This window comes from Amphiprion ocellaris, chromosome 7 (assembly GCF_022539595.1).
Source record: "Amphiprion ocellaris isolate individual 3 ecotype Okinawa chromosome 7, ASM2253959v1, whole genome shotgun sequence".
NCBI classification, from domain to species: Eukaryota; Metazoa; Chordata; class Actinopteri; family Pomacentridae; genus Amphiprion; species Amphiprion ocellaris.
Window position 1 is genome coordinate 25,805,375 of NC_072772.1, and position 17,127 is coordinate 25,822,501.

The 17,127-nt window shown below is 41.4% G+C and overlaps 1 protein-coding gene across 13 annotated transcripts in view; it reads right to left on the minus strand.

Moving 5' to 3' along the window:
• myo18ab (myosin XVIIIA b) overlaps positions 1-17,127 on the minus strand; it is a 207,556-nt gene that overhangs the window by 39,852 nt on the left and 150,577 nt on the right. For all 13 annotated transcript variants that reach the window (XM_055012350.1, XM_055012349.1, XM_055012348.1 and 10 more), the window contains 7 exons: positions 15,983-16,094; positions 13,984-14,111; positions 13,536-13,690; positions 12,957-13,080; positions 11,880-11,987; positions 11,488-11,580; positions 9,223-9,333 (listed from right to left, as the gene is read on the minus strand). In XM_055012350.1, the coding sequence (XP_054868325.1) occupies positions 9,223-9,333; positions 11,488-11,580; positions 11,880-11,987; positions 12,957-13,080; positions 13,536-13,690; positions 13,984-14,111; positions 15,983-16,094 (831 nt within the window). The remainder of the gene's footprint in view (positions 1-9,222; positions 9,334-11,487; positions 11,581-11,879; positions 11,988-12,956; positions 13,081-13,535; positions 13,691-13,983; positions 14,112-15,982; positions 16,095-17,127) is intronic.

Genomic DNA, 17,127 nt, shown 5'->3' on the forward strand with positions numbered 1-17,127 from the left:
CCAGAGTCATGCCTAAAATAACATGTCAAAAATATGTAATTTGTCTAGAGAGTACAGCTATAGAGACGTAAGGCCATTAAAACTTAAAGGTTTTATCTACTTTGAAGCGTCAATGTTAAGCAAGTCTCATACAATAGCAGCTGTCTTGCATGGAGTGTTGACAAGGGTATAAGTTTAGATTTTGGGCAGTGTTAAAGGGCTCAGCCAATTTCATTCTTTAAATGTTCAGGTTTGAAATACTGGTATGATAGGTGTGGTAAAATCACGGGGCCACAAACACAAGCACGTCTTTTTGTCTGAACATTGGCAATAGGTTTTAGTGAAGGAGGGTATCATAATCTTTAGTTATTGTCTGGATGGTCAGTATCTGGAAAGATACCTTGCTGTGAATCAGTTTTTGACTCTCAATCAGATACTGAAGCTTGAGAAATTACAGGACAAGAACAATACATTGATTACTTACCAAATGCTAAGCCAACAGAAAACCTGTCCGAAGGAGATTGTATTTTCTTACACTTCAGAGGCATTAAATTGAGCAAGACCTTGTGTCATGGCTGTTGTGATATGGAACTATAATATCAGGCGGAGTTATACAAGCCACACTATGTTCCGCGTAGTGTTCCCAGTGTGATGTTGTTGTGATGACCACTGTGTCCCGGCCCCCAGTAAAGAAGAGTAACTCTGACTTCTTTCTACGCCTCTTATTTGAACATCAAATAATACTTCATGGTGGCAGCGGTAAAGACACATCCGCAAATACGCATTACAGGACTACGGCGTACCTAGAGTGTGTCCGAGGATACATTCGATATCGTCAGTAAGTGCGGGAGCAACGCGGTGGACAAGACATAGGAGAAGATCGAAAATGGCGTCGCAGCTACCGACGATGAATTGGTCCGACCCGGATCTGAGTGAGGTTATTTCACTTTTTAAACAGAAAATGTGCCTTTACCTGGAGGATGAAGAAATAGATGACGAAGCTAAAAGAGCCAGGAAAATATGCCGGGGCATCGGAGATGAAGGACTAAAAAGACTGAACGCGAGTGGACTGAGTGATGATGATAAGAAAAAACCTGGACAACTGTGGGCTTTTTTCGAAGGTCAGTTGAAGCTCAATGTGAACTTCCGGATACACAGACTTCACTTAATGCAATACAGACAGAAGCATGATGAAAGCATCGATGATTTTGTTACCAGAGCCAGAACTTTAGCGCTGAAGTGCCAGTTCACTGACGAAGAACTGAATGAAAGCCTGATTGAGCTTATCATTGCTAGCACCCCACATGATGCTCTGAGAAATGATCTATATAGCAAACCTCAAGGCTACTCTTTAGCTGATGTGCTGAAAGAAGGAAGGAAGTATGAAGCCTTATCAGCAGGCAATGAATAACTAAACAAGCTTGCTTTGTCTACTTCAGAAAAAGTCCATGCAATACACAGAGGGCGAGTATGTCAGAACTGCGGCACAAATCACAAACCGCGCCAGTGCCCTGCATATAAAGATGAGTGTTCAGCATGTGGTGTTAAAGGACATTGGGCTCGTTGCTGCAGGAAAAACAGGCGGCAACAAAAGTCAGATACAAGTCCAAGGAAGAGAAGCAAAACTCGTCCACCACATAATATCTATCACAAGTTCCAGACAAACAAGGGAAGACCTTGACCACAACACAAAACTAGGATCGATGTGATTGAGGGTTGTGAGCCTGAAGAAGAGTGCATGTACCAGCAGCAGTTTCACTGTATCACAATCAGTGAAAAATGTCTGCACAGCATTGACAGTAATCAGCTGAGAGAAGAAGCCTATACAACATTAAATGTGAAACCACCAGATGTGGCAGGCTATGGACATACACTTCGACTTAAGATCGACACAGGAGCTTCAGGAAACACCCTTCCACTGCGCACATTCAAACAAATGTACGGAAACAGCACATGTGCATTCAAAAGACTTAAGAAAAACTACCTAAAACTGTCTGCTTACAGTGGTCATGAGATACCCTGCTATGGAACTATCAACATTCCATGCCAGTACAAGGAGTCCAGATGGATCAATGCCAAATTCTACATTGTGGATGTACCTGGGCCAGCTGTAGTTGGACTGCCTACGAGTGAACTATTAAATCTTGTTACCCTGCATGTAGACACAGTCAAGAATGAAACCGACAATAGCAGCGAACAACAAGCAAAACGAACAAAAATCACAACATGTGAGGATCTCAAAAAAGCATATCCCAACCAGTTTGACAAAATTGGAAACTTTAAGGGAACCGCAAAACTCATCCTAAAGCCTGATGCTGAACCATTTATTGACCCACCACGAAAATGCAGCATTCATCTCAAAGACAAGCTCCAAAGTGAACTGAACAAACTGGTAGAGCAAGATGTTCTGAGGAAAGTGGACCACCACACTGATTGGTGCTCCAGCTTGGCATACAGCACAAAAAAAGATGGATCTCTACGTATATGTCTAGACCCACAAAAACTAAATGCCAGCTTAAAAAGGTGTCCGCACAAGATACCTACAGTTGAGGAACTGAATCCAAAGTTTGCAAACGCAAAGATCTTCAGCAAACTCGATGCAAAAGCAGGATATTGGTCAATACACCTCGACGAAGAGTCACAGGTCCTGACCACGTTTCGCACTCCATTCGGCAGATACTGCTGGAAACGTCTTCCATTTGGACTAAGTGTGTCTCAGGATCTCTTCCAGGCCAAGATGGACCAAATCCTGGAGGGACTCGAAGGTGTGGCCAGTATAGCCGATGACATAGTCATATGCGGGAAGAATGAAGAGGAACACGACAAAAACCTGATTAATCTGATGGAACGAGCTGCAAAGTCAGGAATGGTGTTCAACAGTGACAAATGCGCCATTAAACAAGACAATATCTCATTCTTTGGCAACATGTACACAAACAGTGGCATTAAGCCAGATCCAGCAAAAGTGAGAGACATACAGAAAATGCCAACACCTCAAAACCAAAGCGAACTGCACAGATTTATGGGAATGTTAACCTACCTGGCAACTTACACACCAAAATTCGCAGAGAAAGCGCACACCTTGAAAGGACTACTAAAAAGTGATGCTCCATGGTTATGGGAAGCAGACCACCAGAAATGCTTTGACGCTAGCACACCATTGACACTTAAAGTAGATGCATCGCAGAAAGGCTTGGGAATAGCACTGGTACAAAATAATAGACCCATCGCATTTGGATCAAAGACTCTAACAGACTGCCAGTCAAGGTACAGCAACATTGAACGCGAGATGCTTGCAATAGTTTATGGAATGCAGAGATACCATACCTACCTGTACGGAAAGTCATTCACTGTGATAACGGATCACAAACCACTTGTCACTATCTGCTCCAAACCACTGCATGCAGCTCCACCCCGACTCCAGCGCATGCTAATAAAGACTCAAGGGTACAACTACGAGGTCAAATACAGACCCGGACCAGAAATGGTTCTGGCAGACACCCTCAGTCGATTGCCAAATCCTGAAAACGACGGTGACATCGAGCTGAATGAAAGAATAGATGGTATTGAAACAGAGTTCGAGGATCCAGAGAAACACACCATTGCCATTATAAACTTCTCAACAGAAAAGCAACATGCTCTGCAAAGACAAACCGCAGATGATCCAAAACTTCAAGCGCTGAAGGAACTCATTCAACAGGGATGGCCTGAGCGTATAAAGGATCTACCTAAAGACCTGCGTCCATACTGGTCCTTCAGAGACGAACTTGCTACAGAGTCAGGGGTCATCTTTAAAGGCAGACAAGTACTCATCCCAGACTCCATGACTTCAGACATTCTCACACAACTACACGTGGCTCACCAGGGCATAGAAAAAACACGTCGACTTGCCCGAGAAAGTGTGTATTGGATCAGGATGAATGACGACATTGAAAAAACTTGCAGATCATGCAACGTGTGTGCAGAACATCAAGATGCTAATCCAAAAGAACCTCTTAAACCCCATGAACTTCCACCCAAACCATGGCAGTCAGTAGCTTCAGACCTTTTTGAAATAAATGGTCGCCACTATTTGTTGACTGTGGACAGATACTCAAAATATCCACTTGTGGATGAAATGCATGCTCCAGTGTCTAGTTATGCAGTCACACAAAAAATGCAGAGCTACATGTCTATGTTTGGACGTCCTGACGAAATCCTGACTGATAATGGACCACAGTACATGGGAGAAGCTTTCCAAATGTTCATAAAGAAGTGGGGAATAAAACATACTACTAGTTCTCCACATTACCCGAAAAGCAATGGATTTATTGAAAGGCATGTGAGACATATCAAATCTATTGTGAAGAAGACACAACAACACAAGGGTGACCTCCACATAGCTTTGCTACAAGTAAGAGTGACACCTGTTGACAGCAAACTGCCTTCACCTGCAGAAATGCTCTTTGACAGGCCCGTCACCACCCTACTGCCAAGCCGAGCAGACCCAGGCAGAGGGGAACACCGACAGCAACTAGCTTGTAGAGCAGCTAAGATGAAGAAGCACCATGATCGCAGTTGTCGCAGAGAACTCCCACCACTCCAACCGGGACAACATGTAACTGTGTGGAACAAGGAGAAAAAGACATGGTATCCAGCAATTGTCCAGCAGAAGTGCAATGAACCGAGGAGTTACATTGTCCAAACCCCCAACGGAAACAGTATCAGGCGTGGCAGGTGCCACCTACGAGGACCCTACAACACACAAATGCAACAGACTGTGAAAAGAGTCCTTGTGGCAGAACCACAAGCACCTGAAGAACAGCAGGAGGGACACAATGACAAAACACTCCCCGCACCACCCTGCGAAGCTGAGACTAAAGTACCGGACCCCAGCAACCCTCAGCCGGTCCGTACACAATTTGGAAGGACTGTAGTGAAACCAGCGCACTACAAAGACTATGTGTAATAAAGAAAAAAGTTTAGCATCAATAGGATGCCAAGGTGGACAAAAGTTTCATGTTCATGTTGCCATATGTGATTGGCTGGTTGAAAAAAAAAAAAAGATAAATGTAAAGAAAAAAATGTTTTTGAAGACAGCTAAACATTCATTTATATAGAAAATGTTAAAGCATGTACATAATGATGCAGGTTAATGCACAGCTAATGGTCACTGTTTGTATGGAGGTTCTAAGCTAGACGGGGGGATGTTGTGATATGGAACTATAATATCAGGCGGAGTTATACAAGCCACACTATGTTCCGCGTAGAGTTCCCAGTGCGATGTTGTTGTGATGAGCACTGTGTCCCGGCCCCCAGTAAAGAAGAGTAACTCTTGACTTCTTTCTACGCCTCTTATTTGAACATCAAATAATACTTCAATGGCCAAAAAACCCTATCATAAAAAACCTTATACACATGATAGCATAATGCTGTTTCCTTCATCTATTTATCTATCTGTCTTACAGTCCATCATCAAATAACACGTTGCCACTGGAAGACACTGTGCCTTGAAGTGAGAAATAATCTGCAGCAGATGAATCTGTCCTCGTTTTATGTCACTGACGCCTCGTTTAGAAGCTTGAGGACAGTTTAACGATGCGTGGAATCTCCTCGTGTGGTAGACGTGTGTTTGGGATACACTGCCCCCTGCAGTTTGGGAGCAGACGCGCACGAAGTATAAGGCTTTCTACCTGGTCTACTCTAGTGATAAACTAGAGAAGAAGAAGTCTGCTTCCAAACTGCAGGGGGCTGTGTAGCTCAAACACACGTCTACCTGGTCTACTCTGGTACTAAACTAGAGAAGAAGTCTGCCATGGTTTACACCACTTACAACACGGCATTTTACCAAATAAAAGCATTTCAGCAGTTAGTTTTAATTTCACACCATGAATTGTTCATAACCCGGTTACCACGGTGATCTCTGTGTGATGAATCGTATAAGTTCACGTATTTCTAGACTTCAGCTACGAGTAGCTCCTGGCCCTCCGCCATGTTTTTCCGTGCGGCTCCGTCCGCGTTGGTTAGAAAAATGTGGAGGTGCGCGGAGCGGAAATTTTCCGCACAGAAAGGCCGCTGGAGGGGGCATGGGTGCGAAAATGACGTAATTTTTCCGCACGGAGCCGCACGGACCTCGCGGACGCGGTAAGCATAAAACAAGCTTTAATAAATGCACACACGTTCTCTCGCACGGATTTCTGTGCGGGTGATTTCCGCGCGGCTCGTTCGTGCGGAAAGTATATTCCAGCCTCCGCCCGCATTGGTTAGAAAAATGTTGAGGTGCGCGGAGCGGAAATTTTCCGCACGGAGAGGCCGCTGGAGGGGGCGTGGGTGCGAAAATTATGTAATTTTTCCGCACGGAGCCGCACGGACCTCGCGGACGCGGTAAGCATAAAACAAGCTTTAACTGGTGATCAGGTTAACGATAGTTTCTGTCTCCAGATGTTTCGTCCGCAGATTTGTCACGATCAGACCTGGATTTACGTGAAATAAAGATACCAGATAAAGAAGACCTCAACGAAAAACATCGGCATCACTACTTAACAAAGTCTATATCAATGTAACTATCATCTACAGACAGTAAAAAGAAATGTGCGGGCCGAAATAAAAAAAACACATATTTTTCAAGTACAGTGAGAGGATTCCAAACCACCGTTATCCAGCGATAAAATTACGAGACCATCGTTTTACTCATTGTGCTACCAATCAGCTCGACAAGCATTCTGCTTCATCCATGTGGATCACTGTCATCCTGCCAGGTGTTTGACACTTGGTGATTGTTCAGGAATCACGCCCATGTCAGCTGGGGATAGTCACAACTTAACACAGGCTGCCTGGTTAAGAACGAGTCAGAAAACTATTTATTGTCTCACCAAGAAAACCCACAACATGAAAGCACGTCCGCTGCTGTGTTGTGTGTTAGTTTGTGTGTTCAGTGGAACAGAGCCAAAGCAAAACTTCGAGCTTAACTCGGGTTTGTTCACAGAAACACTCAGACTCTCAGCAGCCTCCCATCAGAACAACACGCAGCACATTAGCTTGATTTGTTAAAATACATCGCAAAAAACTGAGACCACGTTGTTTAAACTAGTCACTCAGAAAACAATGAAACTCGTTCAGTCCTCCACGTCCTAACCGTCATTCAGAGCACTTTAACCGCTGACAGTATTTATATATTTAAAAAAAAAAAAAAAACAAAGTAAAGGGATTCGATCTGGTCAAAACAAACAATGGTTTATTCGCTCTACACAGTGAGCCATAAGCACCTATTGGAGGTATCGAAGTAGACTACAGTCACATATGAACATTACAGCTACAGATATTCCTGTTGGACTCTGAAGATATTGTGCTGCCATATTTGTATATTTACCCTACATGTACTCTAAGGTATCCACCTTAGAACATGTCATTAAATCAAATACTGTCAAACACCACAATTCACTCTAGTCTTCCTCTGCGACATCTTTAAAAGTATCTTCTGCCATTTCTAAACCAGCCAGGGTGTTTGGGAAGTCACACAAATATATTGTTTGTTTTGACCAGGTCGGATCCATTTACTTCCTTTTTTAAAAAAAAGTATTGTCAGCGGTTAAAGTGCTCTGAAATGACGGTTAGGACGTGGAGGACAGAAACTGTTGCCAGTGAACCTGATCATCAGTTAAACTGGAACACCGGATCACAGCTGGAAACGCACAGCAACCGGACCAGCATGCCACATGCGGCGCATTTCCAGCTGCGATCCAGTGTGTTTACCCAGAGAGGGCTGCAGCTCATTTGCATGAAGTAGACTGGACTCCCACGTGCAGAGATTAGGTAGGGGGTGAAAAAAAAAAAATCGGATAAATCGTGAATCGGGATTTTTTGTGAAAAAATCTGAGATTTTTTTTTTAGGCTATATCGCCCAGCCCTAAGTAAAAGCTAATTATACATGGGCTAATCTGGGCTTGGCTGATGAAGGGTAAAGATGGGGCAGTCAGCACCAGCACAGCAAAACAAATACAAAATATCATCAAGTGCATCAATAGCAATAAAGCTAATGATGCACCAAGATTTCACTCTCTGTCACACACTTAACGTGCTCCCAAGCTGCATATCAGCCATGTTATCATGTAGCAGTTAAGCCGCTCATGAGAGCCATGATCTTCACATGAACTTAAAAGCCACATCATTTACTTCATCTGACAAATGTCATGATAAATTCTGTGAACTTCTGTGTTAAGATAATCAATAAAAAATATCAGCAACACTAAAAGGGTTAGCTATTAAACTTACAAATTCTGAAAATGTAAAAAGAAAAGCTGACTTAATGCTTTCATGATATAATTAAGGTCTTTTACTCAATAAGGCCAAGATTAGTACAAAATACATTTTCATAGTATTGTCACCCATCCAACGTAACATTCCACATGCGTTATAAGCCATCTGAGGCTCTGAGTTTCTGTTTTTATACAAATCCAGTCAGGATGAACATTTATATATTTTAAATAAAAGCCTATCAGGAAAACGAGCTTTTATGTGACCTTTAAGCTGGAGGAAAGTATTTAGTGTGTAATTCCTATGCAGACACTGAGAGTAGCTTAACAGCAATCATAAGAAATACTGGCCTTTTCAGAAAGGTATTTCCCTGCAACTTTTTGTGATGTGTTGCTGTAGTGCATACAAAGGGCCTCATAAAATGACTTTACATGCAGAATTCAATTTATGGCAGTATAATTTGTTGTGGGCTGCAGGGTGGCTCATTGGTTAGCACTGTTTTCTCACGACTAGAAGATTCTAGGCCCACGCTGGGACATGAATCCACGATCTTTCTGTGTGGATTTTCCATGTTCTCTCTGTGGGGGTTCTCACCGGGTTCTCCGGGTTCTCCGACTTCTTCCCACAGTCCAAAAATATGCTGAGGTTAATTAGTAACTCTAAATTGTCCATATGAGTCAATGTGAGTGTGATTGTTTGTCTGTATGTGTAGCCCTGTGATAGACTGGTGACCTGTCCAGGGTGTTCCCTGCCTTCACCCTAAGTCACCTGGACAGACTCCAGCCCCCTGCGACCCTACAGAGGATTAAGTGGTGTAGAGATGATGGATGGGTAATTTGTTGTTGTCAGTGTTCCGTTTGTCTTTTGTCATCTGTGTTCTTACTGTTTCTCCTACTGTCTGTCACGGTCTCTGTGGCTAGTCTTTACTTTTTGGTGCCCAACAGCAACATTTTACCCTTGAGTGTTCCAGGCATTACATGGAAGTTGTGTATGTACAATTACGCTCCTGACCTTCTTATTGCAGGACTGCCTGATCTCCTCCACCTCATCATCTTTGCTCTCGATCTCCTTGGAATGGGTTTGACGCAAACGCTCCATCTCCATCTCTAGACGCAGCTTGGCCTGAAAGAAACATGCAGATCCCACATTATACCCTCTCTGCTGACTGTTGCTTAAAGGATTACTGAGTTGATTCTCAATCTTATTTTATATAGTATTCAGAGCTATGAATACATCTATAATACGGGCCAGTAAACTCGGATATCTGCCTGTGCTGATGCACTCTGATCCCTCACTTGCATTACGTTCATGTTCAAAACAGTTATTGAGGTCCTATCTGGTGCATATCTGTTAGTTTGACAGCAAGCAGATACGACTTGTGTTGTTGTTGAAAGTGATACAGAAATGGTAAAAGGTCTGACCTTTGTAGTAAAATTGCCATTGTGACTCTGATGTAGACAAGTGACCAGAGTGTTCATTCAGACATGAACCCAACAAGTTCAGATGCTGTCAGATTAAAGGAAAAGAGTGCATGCCTGAAAGGGGCTTAAGACACTTTTGTTTTCACAAGGGTGTATCTTGTTTGTTTAACCATTAGACAAGAAACGTTTCTCAGAGGAGTCAGCTGCTGTCATCACTTGTAATAACTCACCAAGGCCATGCCACTTAGAAAAAAATCATTAACACAGCTTTATACATCACCAAAATTGATTAATCAAGTTTCTGTATGCACTGTATGTGTATGACCTATAACTAATCCATGAAAAAATAAAAAAGCATGATTGTTTTTTGTGGCAAAGATGGTGTGCTGTAATTATTTCATCACTGAAAATTAAGTGGAAGAAGCTCAAACCAAGCATCAGAATGGCAAAGAAAGAGGATTTAAGTGACTTTGAATGTGGCATGGTTGCTGGTGCCAGACGGGCTGGTGTGAGTATTTCAGAAACTGCTGATCTACTGCGATTTTCATGCATAACCATCTCAATGGTTTACAGAGAATGGTCTGAAAAAGAAAAAATATCCAGTGAGTGGCCATAGTGTGGACCAAAATGCCTTGTTGATATGAGAGGTCAGAGGAGAATGGGCTGACTGGTTGGAGATGATAGAAAGGCAACAGTAACTCAAATAACCACTCTCGTTACAACCAAGGAATGCAGAATACCATCTCTGAACGCACAATACGTTAAATCTTAACGAAGGGCTACAGCAGCAGAAGACTACACTGGGTTCCACTCCTGTCAGCTAAGAACAGGAAACTGAGGCTATAATTCAAACAGGCTCAAAAAAATTGGACAATAGAAGATTGGAAAAATGTTGCCTGGTCTGATGAGTCTCTATTTCATCTGCAACATTGAGATGGTAGGGTCAGAATTTGGCATGAAAGCATGGATCCATCCTGCCTTGTATCAAGGGTTCAGGCTGATGTTGGTGGTGTAACGATGTGGGATATATATATTATATTTGGCACACTTTGGGCCTCTTAGTACCAATTGAGCATCATTTAATGCAACGAGCTGGACAGAAAAGGTGATCAATCTGTGTGGTCACTGAGATAAAGAAACTGACTGCACAGCAGGGTTACAAATGAATGCTTCTTTAACTTATAAGCAGTCCTTGGCAGAACTTACAACACAACATTGTACTGTTATCAAGTCCACAAGAAATCTAAAGTAAATGAATAGCAGCTGTTATAAGCTATCCCAAGCACAGAATGCTGACTGTGTTTTGTAACAGTCAAAGTTATACTGGGATGATAAATTGCTTCCTGAATGTTCTGAACAACAATCTTTACTTAGGAGAAAGAAGGAGGAGAAAAACTGGATTTCATCAACTACATAGTTTAGTGAATTTTACCAACTTGATAGAAGAGAGTGGATCACTGTTGTAACCAAATAGGTGTAACTGCACTGAAATATGGCACTATAGAGCTGGCTGTCACTAATGACAACAGCAGCAGGAGCAGCAGGCTGAGGTGGACATCATACAGGGGATATCAAAGAAAAGATTTTCTTCTTTTTGGCTATATTCTCTATATTTAACAGATTTTCTTGTGGGGAATACCTGCCAAATCTGCAGCTAAAGCAGGTTGAATGTTCAGCTTACATTAATTCAAATGAATACTAATACTGCCTGCTGGACACAAACAGAAACAACTGTGAGGTAACAGACATGTGATAACTCAACATTGGTTTGTCTGCAAGTGGATTTTTGACTTCTTCTGACCCAGTGGCCAAAAAATAAATGCAGCTTTAATGGAAGCACTGTGCTTGTCTGTACCTGCTCCAACATCTGGATGGTGCCAGCCTGCTCATCCAGCTCCTCCTCCTGGTCCTTCAACTTGGCCTCCATGTCACGAAGCTGCTTCCTTACCTGGATCATAAAAAAAATACAAAAATAATTTATAATAAAAGAGGATATAGTAATATATTTAGAAAAAATACAGAATGGAATATTTTGCTGTGGGTGTGTACTTGTATTACACAACTGCATGTCTCGACCAGTGACACTGTTAACAGAACTGCTGTAGCATGAAAAGAATGCATGCAGTAAATTCAGTGCAAAGGGCTTCATACCAAAAAGGTAAGCTGCAGCATAAAAAAAAAACAAAAAAAAAAACAAAACACGTTTACACAAAGAAGAATAATTAAAGAGAAACAAAGAAAGAAGACCTTGGCTAGCGATGCCTCATCCTTGGATTCCTGGGAGTTAAGGTCCAGCAGCTCGGCCTCCAGCTGGTCCACCTTCAGGTTGACTGCACACACCTCCAGGTCCTTGTCCTATGGGACAGAAGGTTGCAGTCAGAACAGAGGGCAGGGCGCATCAGGCAGGGAATTACAGTGTGAACATGAAAGAGAAACTGACACAATTACAGGTGATCAGGTAAAGCTGAGAAAATATTTATTACATTCAGCAGGTAGCCACAAGGTGTTCACACACACAGAAAAGTATTTCCACAACTTGGCTTCAAGATTACGTTCCAATATCCAGGCTAACAACTTTTAAATCGCTACTTTAGACCCACCTCTTGACGTTTGATTCAAGTACAGCCTGACAGCTTCACTTTCTCTATTGCCATCTGGTATTTTATTCTTGCTATTATTTTATTAATTCTATTTAGTTTTGTCTTTCATTCATTGACCATTCCATCCATTATCTCTACACCGCTTGATCCTCATTAGGGTCGTGGGGGGCTGAAGTCCATCTCAGCTGACTTAGGGTGAAGGCAGGGGACACCCTGGACAGGTCACCAGTCTATCACAGCCTAACATATAGAGCCAAACTATGATACTACAGACAATTTAGAATTAACCTCAGTGTGTTTCTGGACTGTGGGAGGAAGCTGGAGTACCTGGAGAAAACCCACGTATGCACAGGGAGAACATGCAATCTCCATGCAGAAAGATCCCGGGAAGGCCGGGATGTGAACCATCTTCTAGCTGCAAGGCGAAAGTGCTAACCACCATGCCACTGGGCAGCTGTTCATTCACTGCGTTCATTCTTATTTTACTATCTGTACAGCACTTTTGTTCAACTCCTGTTGCTTTTAAATTTGCCATATAATTAAATTTGACTTTCACTTTACCAAGCTTTTTTTTTTTAAAAAGCAATGAGCTGCGATGTGTGTAAGAAAAAGTAGGTTGTTAGATTTACAGTGTGCATTCTTATATCTATACAAATAATCTTAAATAAATACATTTATAGGAGAATACTTCAACAACAAAAAAAATCCTATCAGAGTTACGTACCTCCAGCTGCTGTCGGAGGCTGAAGGTCTCTCCAGTCAGCATGTCTTTCTCTCGGGCCAGTTTCTCCCTCAGGCTCTTCTCCCTCTGCACCTCCTCCTGGGCTGCACTGAGCTCACTGTCAAATCTACAGGCAAACGCACAACAACCCACACACATTTTCACACACTACACTAATCAACACATCTATGCTACTCTGATGACATCTGCAAAGTAAAATTCATTTTGTTAAAGATTATGAAAAATTTAACAATTTAAAATGTGCTGTGCTGGTCATGAAGAAGATCCTACATATAACCTCTGTTAGAACTACATCATGCATATTCAGCAACACTTTTACAGCTACAGAGCACATCTCTTGGCAGTAGTTTCACATACATAGTTTAGCTGCAATACAAATGAGCTTGAGACTTGTCTGCTGCCTCCGCACAGCATGATGCTATAAACTATCAGGAACAGCTATTAGAGTTACTACAGCAACACCACTGGATTCTACACAGTCTGTGGAAACCTGGTAGATGAAGGTAAAATAGCTGTGTAAAGTCATATGTATGTACAAACATGATACGTGTGTGTACTGACTTTCTCTGCTTCTTTTCCAGGTCGTGGTTACGACTTTGTTGGCCCTCCAAGTGAAGTTTAGTGTCCTGCAGTTCAGCTGTCAACCGCTGGGTTTTCTTCTTCAGCTGCTGGATGTTTCGTTGGGATTCTTCATAATCAGCCTGCAGGTCGCTTATCTGCACAAAAAACATGCAAACAACAAATCTGAGAACAGTTTGCCTTGATGACAGCATTTCTTTAATATTAATATGCTAACTAGCTTCATGAAGTCGTCACCTGAAATAGTTTTCAGTTTATATGTGAGTTTTGTTGAAAGTTAACTGGTGGAGTCTCTTGGCCTCTTAATGTGAAAAACACTTGTTGGTATGCAGAAAACAGCCCCTTCAACTACTACAGTAATCCTTATTATGACACGACCAATCAGCTAAGTACAACAGTCCATCATAGGTATGCATCAGTGTTTACTCACCCTCCTCTCCAGCTGCCGCTTGTTCTGCTGCTCCACCTCCAGCTTGTCATCAAACTCCTGCTGCAGCCTTTTCTTGGTGAACTCAATCTCCCTGATGGCTCGTTCATACTTCAGTCTCCACTCTCCTCCTGTTACAGCAACATGGTTACAGTCAGAGTTTACTATTTTATTACATTTGCTGCATACCTCTCATATAACATATGTTTATCATTGAAAAAATGGATATAAAAAATGTTTGCCTGAAAACCACATCTACATGGTGTCATATCTTGCAGGGCGTTGAAAGGGTTAAAATGTTTCCTAATCCCAAAAGCAGACAGTTTAGTCTATGCAAAGGAGGAGTGCAGGGGAAAGCTCAGCATTAAGGCTTTTGATATCCTGGATTTATGCCTGAAATTCAGATTTAAATCAGAATGGAAAATCTGGATTACATTATTGAATAGAGAAATATTTCTTTCTCAATGTTTATTTGTTGTCATGATGAACTCAGTATACATGCCCTTAAAAGAATGTCTGACAGAATAAAATGCCTGCGACAAACATCATGTACAGTAGGTGACAGCAGCGTCTCCGCTGTGTACACTGATGTTTCTTTGCTCTCTCAAGCACACAGTGTATCATTTATTTTAAGGAATCTCTGTGAGGTGTAACCTACATGTGTGGAATGTAATTAAAATCTGACATGAAAACACTTTCATGACAGTGATGCAATGTTATTTCAAGTCTACCAGGGTATAAACCACCAAAGCAGTTGCAACCTATGAACATGAGGACAGAAATCAATTCTACATTCACAAAGCCTATACGCCACACAAAGACAACTGGCCGCCTGCTTGCAGGGCATCTGGAACTGAATCCTTACTTCATTTTTAACTTTGAACTGACCCATTTCTAATGTACTTCTTCACAAGAACTATTCTTGGCTTTTGTAAAAGCATCGATTGGACACCACCCCTGCAGTTCCTGCACCTTCACTGAACACCCACTGAGTTTTCTCACAGTCTGGGAGGTAATTACTACTATTGTGACGTCTTTATGGAAGCATGTGTATGTACAGTTCATTCAGAGAGCAGAAAAAATAACAAAAAACACAATACAAGTTTGATGATATGAGTGTGTGAAGAGACTATCAGAGGTTCATTCAGCTCAGAGCTCCTTCTGTTTACAGAACCTAAACAAAACAAAATGAAGCTTGTGATGGTGGAAGACTAATTGTGACTACCAATCTTTTTTGTCAACAGTTTCCCTGTATTTGGACCTGTGCCTGGGGAAAAACTGAAACTTTAATAATACTTATTCCATTTGACCTAGTGACAAAAAGGTTGAATTAGATGACTAACAGAAAATACAGTAACAACTAACAAAGAAAATCTAGAACTTTCACCAAGAAAAAACTAAAATGTTTCAAACTAGAAAAGTTTGTAAATATGCTGATTGTGAAAGCTGCATATTACATGTCACATGCACATTTTTAATGATAAATATATAATAAATCCAGCAGATGATTACAATTCATAAGGAAAGCTGTGTTCAGACTGACATATGCACTGGAGTTAAAAATACAGCTTCTCAGTTATCTCTGTGTGACCATTGCACTGGTAAAGCAGGACCCCAACAGAAGGACTGTCAACCCAACTAAATGCTACAAAAAGTGTACAACAAACATTCCTTATAATTCTCAGTCAATGTTATTCTTCTGTCTGAACATCTGTTTACACAGTAGTATGTTACACAGCTACTAAGACTTCTATGTTCCACCTCACCAGCTGTCACTATGGCTGGATCTGAGAGGGCATCTAATCAAACACCTGTGTGGGTGTCCAGCAGCTTTACCATACTCCTAATTGTCAGGAGTATTTAACCTTACATACCTTTTTATGTGTTTTAAAAGCAGCATAACATGAATGTGTGGAATCTCAGAGGATTGCCAATTACTGCCATGCTGATGGATGTTCTATTATTTTGGCCACACCAGGTCTGTGTCTAGAGTGTGTCTAACCTGTGTCGTCATCTTCCATCTCTCCATTGAGTTCAGAAGCCCTGATGAGTCGTGCCTCCATCACCTCCATCTCCATGGACTCCATCTGTTTCTTCATGCTGTCAAACTTGGTCTGGTGTAGGAGAAGAGAAGTTTCTTTAACAACATGAACACATCTGTTTCAGTAGTTCTTTAAGTTGTCATAAGTTGGAGCCAAAACAAAAACAAATGAAATTTCTCAGACACGTGTCTGGATGAGAAAGTTTACAGTCACTTTTATTATGATGGCATGATTGCATTAAGGGCAGGAATGTTCAAAGTAGCTCTTCAGACAACTGCGAACTTCAGTGTATTATTTTTGCAAAAACTTTCTGAAAAATCTAAAAAAAAATTACAGTTTAAGATGAGAACTCACAGCTTATCTATCATGACACTGGATTTGTGGAGCTTTTTTAAAAGATGATATAGCCCAAGATTCTGAAGGTCACCATTCACATTAGGTGACTGTTATCGCTGTGGGGTGAATGAAACACAAAGCTAATGAGTAAACTCTTTGAAGAATAAAATAAAAAGAATAAAATATTAAGATATTCATTTGCAAGGAAATTACAGTTCAATCTGGTAACTTGAATTTGTAGCAGTGGTTCTGAATTGAGTTATATTATTGATCACTGAATAGAAAGGGCAGCCATTGGTTAGATTTGAAAACAGTCACAAAACACAATGATATCAATAGGACAAACTGGCACATTATCCATATAATTTGAGAAATTGCTACCCACACAGTGCATACACTCCCCTCCAAAGGTTTTGGAACAGTGAGGCCAGTTCCTTTATTTTTGCTGTAGACTGAAAACATTTGGGTTTTACATCAAACATTTCAGCATTTATTTCCAGGTATTTACATCTGGATCTGATACACGACTTAGAAGATAGCATTATCTGTAACAGAACAACAAATTTTTAGGTGAGCAAATGTATTGGAGCAGATAGATTTAAAATAGATTAAAGTGAATAAGACTTAATATTTAGTTGCAAATCCTTTGCTTACAATAACTGCATCAAGCCTGTGACCCATTGTCGTCATCAAACTTTTGCATTCTTCTTTTGTGATGCTTTTCCAGGCTTTCACCCAGCCTCTTTCAGTTTTTTGTTTTGGGGAAATA